General features: G+C 33.0%; 2 protein-coding genes across 2 annotated transcripts in view; one reads left to right on the top strand and one right to left on the bottom strand.

The window, feature by feature from the left end:
• Positions 1–1,307: 1,307 nt before the first annotated feature.
• The window catches only part of LOC119638174 (zinc finger protein 395), a 484,238-nt gene continuing 474,531 nt past the window's right edge, over positions 1,308–11,014 (bottom strand). The window contains exons 6-7 of the mRNA XM_038034825.1: positions 2,602–2,817; positions 1,308–2,537 (exon numbers count right to left, since the gene is read on the bottom strand). Of these exons, the coding sequence (XP_037890753.1) occupies positions 1,586–2,537; positions 2,602–2,817 (1,168 nt within the window). The 3' untranslated portion in view covers positions 1,308–1,585. The remainder of the gene's footprint in view (positions 2,538–2,601; positions 2,818–11,014) is intronic.
• Positions 4,426–7,644, top strand: LOC119638175 (histone-arginine methyltransferase CARMER). The gene is made up of 6 exons (XM_038034826.1): positions 4,426–5,488; positions 5,761–5,892; positions 5,974–6,176; positions 6,239–6,797; positions 6,868–7,278; positions 7,383–7,644. The coding sequence occupies exons 1-6, from the start codon at positions 5,173–5,175 to the stop codon at positions 7,469–7,471; spliced, it is 1,710 nt and encodes a 569-aa protein (XP_037890754.1). The 5' UTR covers positions 4,426–5,172; the 3' UTR covers positions 7,472–7,644.

The raw sequence follows: 11,014 nt of genomic DNA, 5'->3' as shown, positions 1-11,014 counted from the left end.
TTTTTATGCAGGCACTACACAGGATCACCCATAGAGCACATGCGGAAATTTTTTTCTTTATAATTTCCAAGCAGAAAGCAAAAATCCCAGTTTACTTTGGTTCTGAAATCAAAGTTCTTCTCACGATGTGTTCTTTTCTGTGCGACTATCTTCTGACAGATTTGGCCCACATTTGAATATTAACTTAGGTTGCAAAAATTTCCAATAATTTTGGAAAAATTAAAAGTGATATCAGCATTTTTACGGCCAAGGGAATATTTAGCATACATATTATTCGGACGGATGGACAGACATTTTGATACTGAACGCTTCCTTGTGAATGTTGCAAACTTATTGACAAAATACATTTAATTTCTCCCATCCATCGCACGGCTATGTCGTTTATTTTTTCCGAATTTTATTTTCCTAACATTTTCATCTTCATCTTAAACTTGCGATATTGCTAAATTCCTGTACACAAATATATGTTGCTGCAACGCAAATGCATTGTCTTCTAAATTTATGTTTTTTATGTTCCTTAAACACAGCCTGAAACATCCTCCTTCATCAAAAATGCTTTGTTTTATAAATTTATGCATCGGCTGTACTGTTGTGTATGCAAATAACTTCATATGTAAGCAATATTCCTTTTTTTTTTATAAGTACTTAGTGATGTTTTTCAATAATATTTGTTTTTGCCTTTAGAAAATCAAGCCCTAAATAATTGCTTTAGAAAAAAAAAAAAAACGATTTAACATTGTAGCAACACAATGTCTTGTTTTTGGTTAATGTTGTTGCTATTGTTGCTGTTGCTATTAGTATCGTTAGCGTTATTATTGTTGTTGTTACACTTATCGGTGTTGGTAACTTTGGCAGGTTTCAACAGATATTGCGCTGTTTGATTTATTTGTTGTGATGCTGCTGCTGTTTTTGTTGCTGTTGCTGCTGCTGTTGCTGTTGCTGCTGTGTTTGTGTTTGCCGTTATTGGCTGTTGTATTGCACCGAGTTGTTGTGTTGTAATCACTGTCACGTTGGACAAATTAATATTCTGCTTATCAGTTGTTACTGGCGCTGCTATTAGATTTGTTATTGTATTGGTGGTGGTAGCATTTGAATTATAATTATTATTATTATTGTTGTTGTTGGTACTAATAGCATTTCTATTAAAACTATTTGGTGGTTTAACAATGACAGATGTCGCCACAGCACCACAAATTGTTGTTGCTGTTGTTGTTGTTGTAGTTGTTATTGGAGCGGTGGTTGCAGTGCTCGGTGGCTCAGATGTGTTCATTAGTTTTGATTGTTTGCCTGAAAGATTACGAAGATTGGCGTGACGTTTATTGGTGGTTGTATTTTTTGTACAGGCCGGAACCGTTGACGTTGCATTTATCAATAATTCGGTGTGTGGTCTAGTAATCGAGAGCGCCGTCGAGCTGGTGGTTGCTGCTGCTGCTGCTGCTGCTGTTGTTGTTGTTGTTGGTGTTGTTACGGTTACTGAATTTATGTTCGCCGTCGATGACAATAACGTTAAAGTCGCATTTTCAGTGGCTGTCGTCGTCGTCGTTGTCGTTGCCGTCGTTGTCACCTTCGACGATTTAGGCCTTTTTCAGTCACCGAAACGAGTGCAAGCCTTCTTCCACCTACATTGAGTACACCACATGTCACGTCGATCCATACCGTAGACTTTACGGCATTTTTTATTCTCGCCCCGTGTACGGCGATTCGGTGAGTTAGGTGTATGTTTGGCCGCTTGTTGCACAGTGACGACGTGTTGCTGATGTAAATGTGTAGTTGTGGCATGGGCGGCGGCAGCGTTAACGACATTGGTGGCATTAGCAACAATGTTACTGTTGGCAGTGGCTGTTGTTGATGATTGTTGCAACTGATGTTGTTGTTGTTGTTGCTGCTGTTGTTGCTGTTGCTGTTGCAGAGAATTTTCATGTTGACTACTGCCAGCTCTCACTGTCTGATGTGTATAATTCGGTGTAATGGTAACGGTACCTGCATGATGTTGCTGCAAGTGTTGATGTTGCTGTTGCTGCGACTGATGTTGTTGCGTTTGGTGATGTGTAGTTACAGTAATATTTTGTTGTGATAACTGCTGAAGTACGCTATTGGCACTGCTATTATTGTTGGTGTGTAGTGGACTGCTGGTCGTCACTGGGCTACTGTAATTATGATGCTGCTGATGGACGTATGTGGGCGATGGGTAAGGCGCTACTGATTGGGACGGACGCGGTGAGGTCCGAGCATGTTTTATGAGTGTTGTAGCCGGCTGCTGTTGTTGATGATGATAATTCACATTATTAGCAGTAATCGTGGGAGAAGCAGGAGCACTTCCCGCTGGCCATGTATAATTGTGATGAGCTAATGGCGACGTGGGGACGCAGCTAGTATTGTTATTTTGCAATTGCTGCTGTTGGCTGCTATTTATATACAAATTACCGTTGTTGTTGTTGTTGTTGTTGTTATTGTTATTATTATTATTATTATTTTGTTGAAATGATTTACCATTGCTTTGCTGAATGACATGTTGATTGGCGGCTGCGCGTCCTTGCCTGTAATAATTAAAAACAAATAATAAGTAATGATGGCTGAAGCATTTAAGCATTTCATACTTACTTGAAATTCCCAACAATTTGTCTTTGGTATTCGGGATCTTCATGGGGAGGACGGGCCATGTCACGATGGCTAAGTGTGGGTGGTGATGTGGGACTAGGAGTTTTGCAGTCGTCATCGTCATCCTCGATCTCTGTGTAGTAAAACTCTTCTTCATGGCTATCACTGTCTATAAAGTAATCGTCACCTTGATCTGTAGATCGACGCGGTTTCTTGGGGCTAAAATTAAAATTAAAATAAATCTTCTTTTTATTTTCTCGTTTTTTCGCTTTTATCGTTACTTGATTTTAAAATTATATAGCATTTTAAGGTTTTTGGTGTAAGTGTACAAAAGGAGAAAGACACGGTCATGCCCACTTGGTATTATACATTGCTCATATTAGATTTTTTTTTTTCATCCGCCAGAGCAGCTGAGTAGGCAGGAGGGTCGACTATCAACTCAATGGTCGTGGGTTCAAATCTCAAGTGCGGTAGAGTTTTTAATAGCGCCGAAAGCCTTAGACGTTAGTGCTTTAAGACTTTAGTCTTAGAATTTATTCTCTGGCTAAATTTATAATAATAATAACAATAATAATAATAATAAATTTTTTTTTACATTTCTTTTAGATAAACACGGTAGATATACATGATATATATACGGAAACTTGCCCCGTACGTCTCAAAGTTTGCAGAATAAGGCGTTATATGGGGGATGGTCGAAAAAGTGAACCGATCCGAACAATTTTCAATCGCTTTCATCCTTGGACCAAAGTACGTCAGTGTACCGAATTTTATCAAAATATCTCATAAACTGCGACCTGTAGCCTGAGCACAAATATATATGAACAGACATCAAACGAACAGACATGCTTAAATCAACTCAGATCATGATTCTGAATAGATCAATATTATAAAAGGTGAGTATACCCTAAGTCATTGTGGGTGTTACAGACATCCGCAATACTTAATATGCCATGTGCCACAAGTGATGTAGGGTATAGAAATTGTTTCATAGCGTTTAAATTTATAAATGAAAATTTATGTGGAAGTGCTGAAAATATATTAAAAAATTATTAATTATCCTGCTCTCTTTCTTTCAATTTTGTGCGCACATTGGCCTGTGTATAATTATTTACTGACTGCTTTGTTTATCTTTCTCCGTTTATATGCGTGTTTTTAAATTGCTTTGCTAAGAAAATAAATCTCAGTATATATTCGTTTAATTTTGAAGTTGGCATTTGTCCATTCTCTTTCTTGTCTATCAGTTGTTCTTTTTTCCCTCATGCTTACTTTATAACTAGATATTTACATTAAATACTGATTTTAGAATTAATACTTTCTTAGTTTACTTTCCAATAACTAAAACCACGCCAATCATTAACATTATGATGCGGTAACTGTACGTTAAGATACGTGTTACTAGCAAAAAGAAAAACAGCAAATTGGAACTCGGCTAAAGTTATCAAAGCTATGCTGCGCACAAAGTTAAAAAATCATAATACTCTATAACGACCCTGTTTTTCTGTCGTCAAATTTTAAATTGTAAAAAAAAAAATTCACAGAAAATTTTCGTTTGCTGTTGCTGAAAAGAAGAAGAAGAAAAAAGCTTTTCTTATCATATTCTCCATTCACTGAAATAATCATTAAATTAAAAAAATTAATCAAATAATATTGAATTTCTCTTTTTCAATATGAATTATTTGAATATACAACTCTTTGCCGTTTTTATTTACAGCATTGCCACTGCGCAAAAATATCATTCACTCAAAGGTAAAAAAACAACCCTGTTACATATGCGAATACTGATTAGTATTGTACTCGTTGTTAAGTACTCGTTACATACTGTGAAGTCGTTTGCGTGGTGTTTGTGTGTGTCCCATTTTTTGCGAATTGCAAACTCAATTACAAAAAGTTTTTAAGTTAATAAATATATAATAAAAAATTATTTAGTAACCATAATAGAAAAAAAAGAACGCGAATTTATTTAATCAATAAAAAAGCATAAAAAGAAAGAGTGATCAAATTTTGAGCAAATAAGCAACGTGTTCGTTGTAATAACAAAGAAAGAAAAGAAATCTATAGAAAAGCACCACCATTACAACCAACTAAAGCAAGCAAACTGTAATTCGAGGCTATTGTTTGTGGCAATCAACCAAAAATTATTGAATATTCACAAAATTAGTAGAGAAATCAATGAATATCATTAAATAATATAAAATATATTGCTCCTTGGCTCTATTATTAATGAAGTAGAAAAGTGTGTTTTTTTTTTAAGATTTAAGTGTTTGGAATAAATATATAAAGAAAAAAAGGAAAAACAAGAAATCGTCTCATAGCCCCTTTAGGTTAAAAGTCAATGAACGTGTAAACCTCCAATACTTTATTCTTAATCTTTTTTAATAAACGACACTATCGACGAATTTTTATCTAAATGACGATAAGGCTTCAGAATAAGTAAAGCAAACAAAGATTTATAAAAGTGTGATTTAAAAGAAGCAAGCAGCAACTAATCAATCAACTAAATAACAACAAGTCAATTATTAAATTTAAGATTTTAAATCAAGGGCAAGCGAAGGAAAGAGATAGAGAATAGAAATGTCTACAATTCCCTCGAACGCCAGCATACACAACAATGTCATTAGTAATTGCAGTAGTAGTAGCAGTAGCAACAATAATAACACTCAATCGTCCACATTGGCAGTATCGGCGTCAACAGCAGCAGCAGTGTCCGCCACTTCAGCGGCAAATAATGCTGTGAAATTAAGATTTCATAACAGCTGCACATTTAGCGGAGTATTAATTAGTAAAGTTACCGATGAAACAAAACTGGAATTTTGCCCTAAATATAAGGGCACCTGCTCCCTGTTTTGTACTTACGATCCGCAGGGTTACGTTGTTAAAATAGCTCTGGGTAAGCTTGCATACACGCTTCGAATGATACTATATAATTAATACTAAACGACAACAACAACAACAGCAGTAACACAAGCCTCTTTGTGATAGCATTGAAATATTTATACAGAGAATGTATGCATTATATGTGTGCACAATATTCAGCCTTGTGTAATTTATAAGTATACTGGCTAAACTAAGCTGTTTCAGGGCCATCTAAGAATGTTGTCTATAAGCAAGATGAGGATTTCTGTGTAACCATTTCTACTTTTTTTTTGTTTTTCGTTTTAGATGCTTCTCCTACAAATATACTTAAGGATTATTTGCTAACAAGTGATACTGATGTGGTACAAGTGGCTCAGCGAACCTTTGCCATTTGCTTTGGTACCGACAATTTAATCTTAAGGTTTCCCAATGAACAAGGTAATAAATAAACGAATGATGCGATTGTGTATAGAGATAAATCAATTTTGAAAATGTGATCTTTATGTATATATAAAATAGATGAGCAAAACTTTCGCCGAATGTTGGAAAATGTTAAACGTCTTCGTCCAAAATCAGTATTCTCACAACGAACAGAAGAGTCTTCCGCTTCACAGTATTTCCAATTTTATGGCTATTTATCGCAGCAGCAAAACATGATGCAAGACTATGTACGAACTAGTACCTACCAGCGAGCTATACTAGGGAATTCTATAGACTTTCACGTAAGTGGTTGCTTGTTTTTGATTTTCTAACTTTTTCTTATTGACTTTCTCCTTCGATATAGAATAAAATAATTTTAGATGTTGGTGCTGGTTCCGGTATATTGTCATTTTTTGCTGTTCAAGCGGGAGCTGCTAAAGTATACGCTATTGAGGCGTCAAATATGGCACAATATGCTCAACAGTTGGTCGAATCCAATAGTGTCGAGGATAAGATATTCGTAATACCCGGTAAAATTGAGGAAATCGAATTATACGAACAAGTAGATGTTATTATATCGGAGCCTATGGGCTATATGTTATATAATGAACGTATGTTGGAGACTTATTTACATGCCAGGAAATGGTTAAAACCGGGTGGCAAAATGTTTCCTACTCATGGTGATTTACATGTAGCACCGTTTTCGGATGAAGCCTTATACTCGGAACAATATAATAAAGCAAATTTTTGGTATCAATCGGCTTTTCATGGTGTCGACTTGACCACTTTGCATAAGGAAGGCATGAAAGAATACTTTCGTCAGCCCATTGTCGATACGTTTGATATTCGGATATGTATGGCCAAATCAGTGCGTCACGTTTGCGACTTTTTACGGGACAATGAAAATGATTTGCATCACATTGGTACGTAAAGGCAATTCCGGAACAAAAATTTCAAATATTTAATTTGAAAAATATGCATTTTTTTCTTTAGATATTCCTTTAGAATTTCACATTTTACAAACTGGCATTTGTCATGGTTTGGCTTTTTGGTTCGATGTGGAATTTTGCGGTACTAGCCAGCAAGTGTGGTTATCCACTTCACCAACGGCACCCTTAACTCATTGGTATCAGGTGCGATGCTTGCTGCCTATGCCTATTTTCATAAAACAAGGACAAACTTTAACTGGCCGCGTGCTCTTAGAGGCCAATAGACGTCAATCGTATGATGTTACCATAGATTTGCACATAGAAGGTACATTAACTTCTTCAAGCAATACGTTGGACTTGAAGAATCCCTACTTTCGTTATACGGGTGCTCCGGTACAGGCACCACCCGGTACATGCAGTCAAAGTCCATCAGAACAATATTGGACACAGTTGGATAGCCAAGGTCAGCGCAACGGTACGTTTACTTCATAAATATCAAAATGTTAAAGATGAAGGCGGGAGGTAATAATTTCGTGTTTTGCTTTTATTTATTTTTTTTTTTACATTGGAAATACTCAGCTGGCAATTTAGTTAATGGCTTAACTGTCAATGGTATGACTGATGTCTCAATGGATATTTCTCATACGCTTATGCATCCTCAGACTTAAATATATATATATATTTATAAATAAGTGAAAAAGCGAAATATACTTTTTACACATAGACACTTACACGCTCACACAAACACACACACTCATATATTTCGAAACCACCTATATAAACTTAGCTATAGATACATACATAACTTCTTGTACGAGCGTTCATTTATAAAACAATAATTGTGTTATTATAATTATTAGAATTATTTCCTTTTTTTTTTTTTAAGATCGATCACCAAATTTACATATACATATATATATGTATATACATATACATGTATATAAATATATTTTTTTATTGATTTTTTCCAATTTCATGTTGAGTTCAAAGCCTTTCATATTCAAATGAATGTCAGCGCAATTTCAGGTTCATTTATATTTAGTTAAAAGAATTTAAGTTTAAGTTAAAAGAGAAATATAAAACAATTTTCATTAGTTTTAAATATTCTTAAGTTTATGCCTTTACTGACAGAATCAAGTGTTCAAATTTATTTATACGCGTATTGTCTTTGACGTAAAATGTGTAAAATTATTTACTTTTGCCTGAATGCTTCCATTTATTTTTCATTTAATACTGTTATTATATTTGCTTTTCTTTCTATATATTTTTTTCTTTTTCTTTTAAATATTGTTTGTATAATAACTTCACAAATAGTAGCGAGTGATTAAGAAGAAAAATTGTACTTTTTATTTATTTACTTTTTTTTCTTTTTTTTCTATCTAAACCGATGTAGAAATATATATACAAATATATATATATAAGCACATAGACATACTTTCATCGAAGATTAGCTTTACAACTTTTTCTTCGCTAAGAAAAGTTTTAATAAAGTTTAAAAAGAAAATTGTACTCTATGAAAATGGATTTTAGATAGATATTTATGTATGCGCAATTACAAATATCTGTAATGTATATATATATGCGAACATTTGTACATCACAATTTAATAATGAAGGTTTTTATAAGCAATGTCAAGTTTTTGTAGGGAACAGATTTTTCTCTTTCTGATACTTTCTTGCATTATTTAAAAGGATACCTTACCGCTTTAACAAGGTCGGAATTGCTTTAAGCAACTTTTTTAACAGGAGTTTTACTAACCCTAGCGCTGTAGCGCTGCAGCTTCTTTTTAAGCAGTACCGGCATCACTCAGTACTACATTCCTAATATAGAGCCGTAACTTGCGACAGACGCAAAGCTATTCCTCCTCGTGGATAAGGTACAAATTTATATCAATTTCCTTTTCAAAGCGAAAATTTATGTAAGCGGTTTTTCTTTTTTTTTGCATCAATATGAAACCTCAAAGGCTTTAAAGCCATTTTTTTTTTTTTTTTTGCTTTTGTCCTGGAGGGTTACAGTTGCACAAAATTTTCCTTCATAATTCTGTTTATATTTTTTTGATTTTTTTTTTGTTTGTAAGTCACTGCAAGGACATAATTATTAATTGAACGTAATTCCTTTTATAAAAGAAAAAGTAAAACTTCATCTTTCTAAAGCCACAAAGTAATGGTCACAGAACTAATAGCTGATAATAATAAGCATGAATGGCTAGAAATAAAAAAATTGCAAGCACTTTTTGCTTGCAAAATATACTTAAACTCTCTTTGCATTCCTCAATTGACTATGTGTTCACATTGTATTTCTTGCAACAAATTCTATTGCTGCACATGGTTAAAATTATTAATTAGGGAGTTAGTGTTAGTGGTAGTTAATCATAGGTAAAAAAAAGAAAAGTAAATTAAGGTGAAGGTAAATCTCTTCTTCTTACGACATGTATTTTTTTGAAAATTGCACTCATGAGAACTGATTTTGCATAGAAGAAAGTAAGTCTTTTTCCAACTTTGTATTCAAAAAAAAAGCGACAAAAAAAATTATTTCATCGATTCAAAACAAAAAATTATCATTTCGATTTTTAGACATAAAATTATATCATGCGTTATTATTTTCTAAAAATTAAAGGAAATTTACATGCGACTGTAGTACAGGATTTACTTCTTTTTTTTTGTTAGGACAAGTTTCGCACCCCAAAACGCTCAAACACTATGATTAGGACGTAAGTTATTACCTCACGTCTGACGATGATTCCTAAGATGCCATCAAATTCCTCTCTTTAAGATTTTATTTGATTCATATTGGGCTAAAAATAAAATTTTTTAAAAATAATTAAGAAAACCAAGAATCGTATTAAAGGGAATAAATATTTCGCATTTTGTATGTCGCATTTTAAAAAGAAATCAGCTTCCATGCAATGCTTCCTAGTCCCAGTTGGGTTGGACGTTATGGCCTTATGGAAGGTAGAAAGACAATATTAAAAAGATAGGAAAATAAATTTTTCAGCTAAAGTTCTAGAAACCGTTCTTTTTTTTTGCCATATTTTATCCCATTAACTAAGCGATGTTACTTTGCACAAACAAATTTTCATGTGTACATTTTGAAGCATGGGACTTTTTCTTTTGGTTAATTATAAGAAAACTTCATTATAAAGCGGTGCGTGTACATATGTTCGCCGCTATAAATATATATATGCATATAAACATATACATATAAGCTCGGCTGTATTCTGAGCAAAATAACAGAAATGACAGAAATCGTGAGTCACTTAATCGCAAGTATTTTCCTTTATGTGGATTTCATGATTGATTTAAAAAACTTAGAAAAACATTTTTTTCTGATTATTACTCCGGAGTAATAAATTTGATAAAAGTTGACAAATAGTATGACAAGAAAACACATTATTTTCTCTTATATGGTGTGACCGGTTACAAAGCCAGAATATCGATGATATATGGATGAGTATATATTTATGGGTCCACATGTTCGCATATTTATGTGTGAGTATATATAAATATATATATATATATATATAGCTACATAGGTGCGCAAATATATGTATAACTGAACATGTGCATACAATTTTTGCCCAAATAAAAAGAAGATTTTAATTTTCTTTCTTTGCATGCGAGAAAAAACATTTCGATGTTATAGAAATGTTTAAAAAAAATATATTTTTTCTAAATTTATTTAGCTTTCAGCTGTTTTTGTATAAATTTTATATGAATGTATGAAGACTAAAGGACACACAGAGCTAATATCTGTCAATATACTAAGCTGAAGAATTATAAATTTTTTTTTTTCTTTTTATATAAAATTTAACAACTCTCATCCCATATACGCACGTATAGAAGTGAGAATAGATTCATTTTCTTCTTTATATATTTTTTTTGTACGATTTTCGCATAAAAGCGCAAAATATTTGGAAATTTTTAAAAAATTTAGAATTTTATAAATAGAGATAATAATAACAAGAACGCAATCATTCATATACAGACACTTAATTAAGAGAAGAAATATTTAATAATAAAAAAAGATTATTTTTTTTAGCTGATATTAAATTAATTTGCAAACTAATGCAGTTGAAGATGAAGCTTTATGTTGTACAATAATCCCTAGACAGCGAGAGAAAAGGTGTGAAATTAAAAAAAAAAAAAACCTTAGAAATTTTTTTTTCATTTTTTTTTTTTTTTTTTAATAAGCTTTGAGTGTTAGTATCATCC

The sequence above is a fragment of the Glossina fuscipes genome, unplaced genomic scaffold (genome assembly GCF_014805625.2).
Source record: "Glossina fuscipes isolate IAEA_lab_2018 unplaced genomic scaffold, Yale_Gfus_2 84, whole genome shotgun sequence".
NCBI lineage: Eukaryota > Metazoa > Arthropoda > Insecta > Diptera > Glossinidae > Glossina > Glossina fuscipes.
The sequence above is the reverse complement of the archived record's forward strand: the minus strand, read 5'-3'. Positions and strand labels throughout refer to the sequence as shown.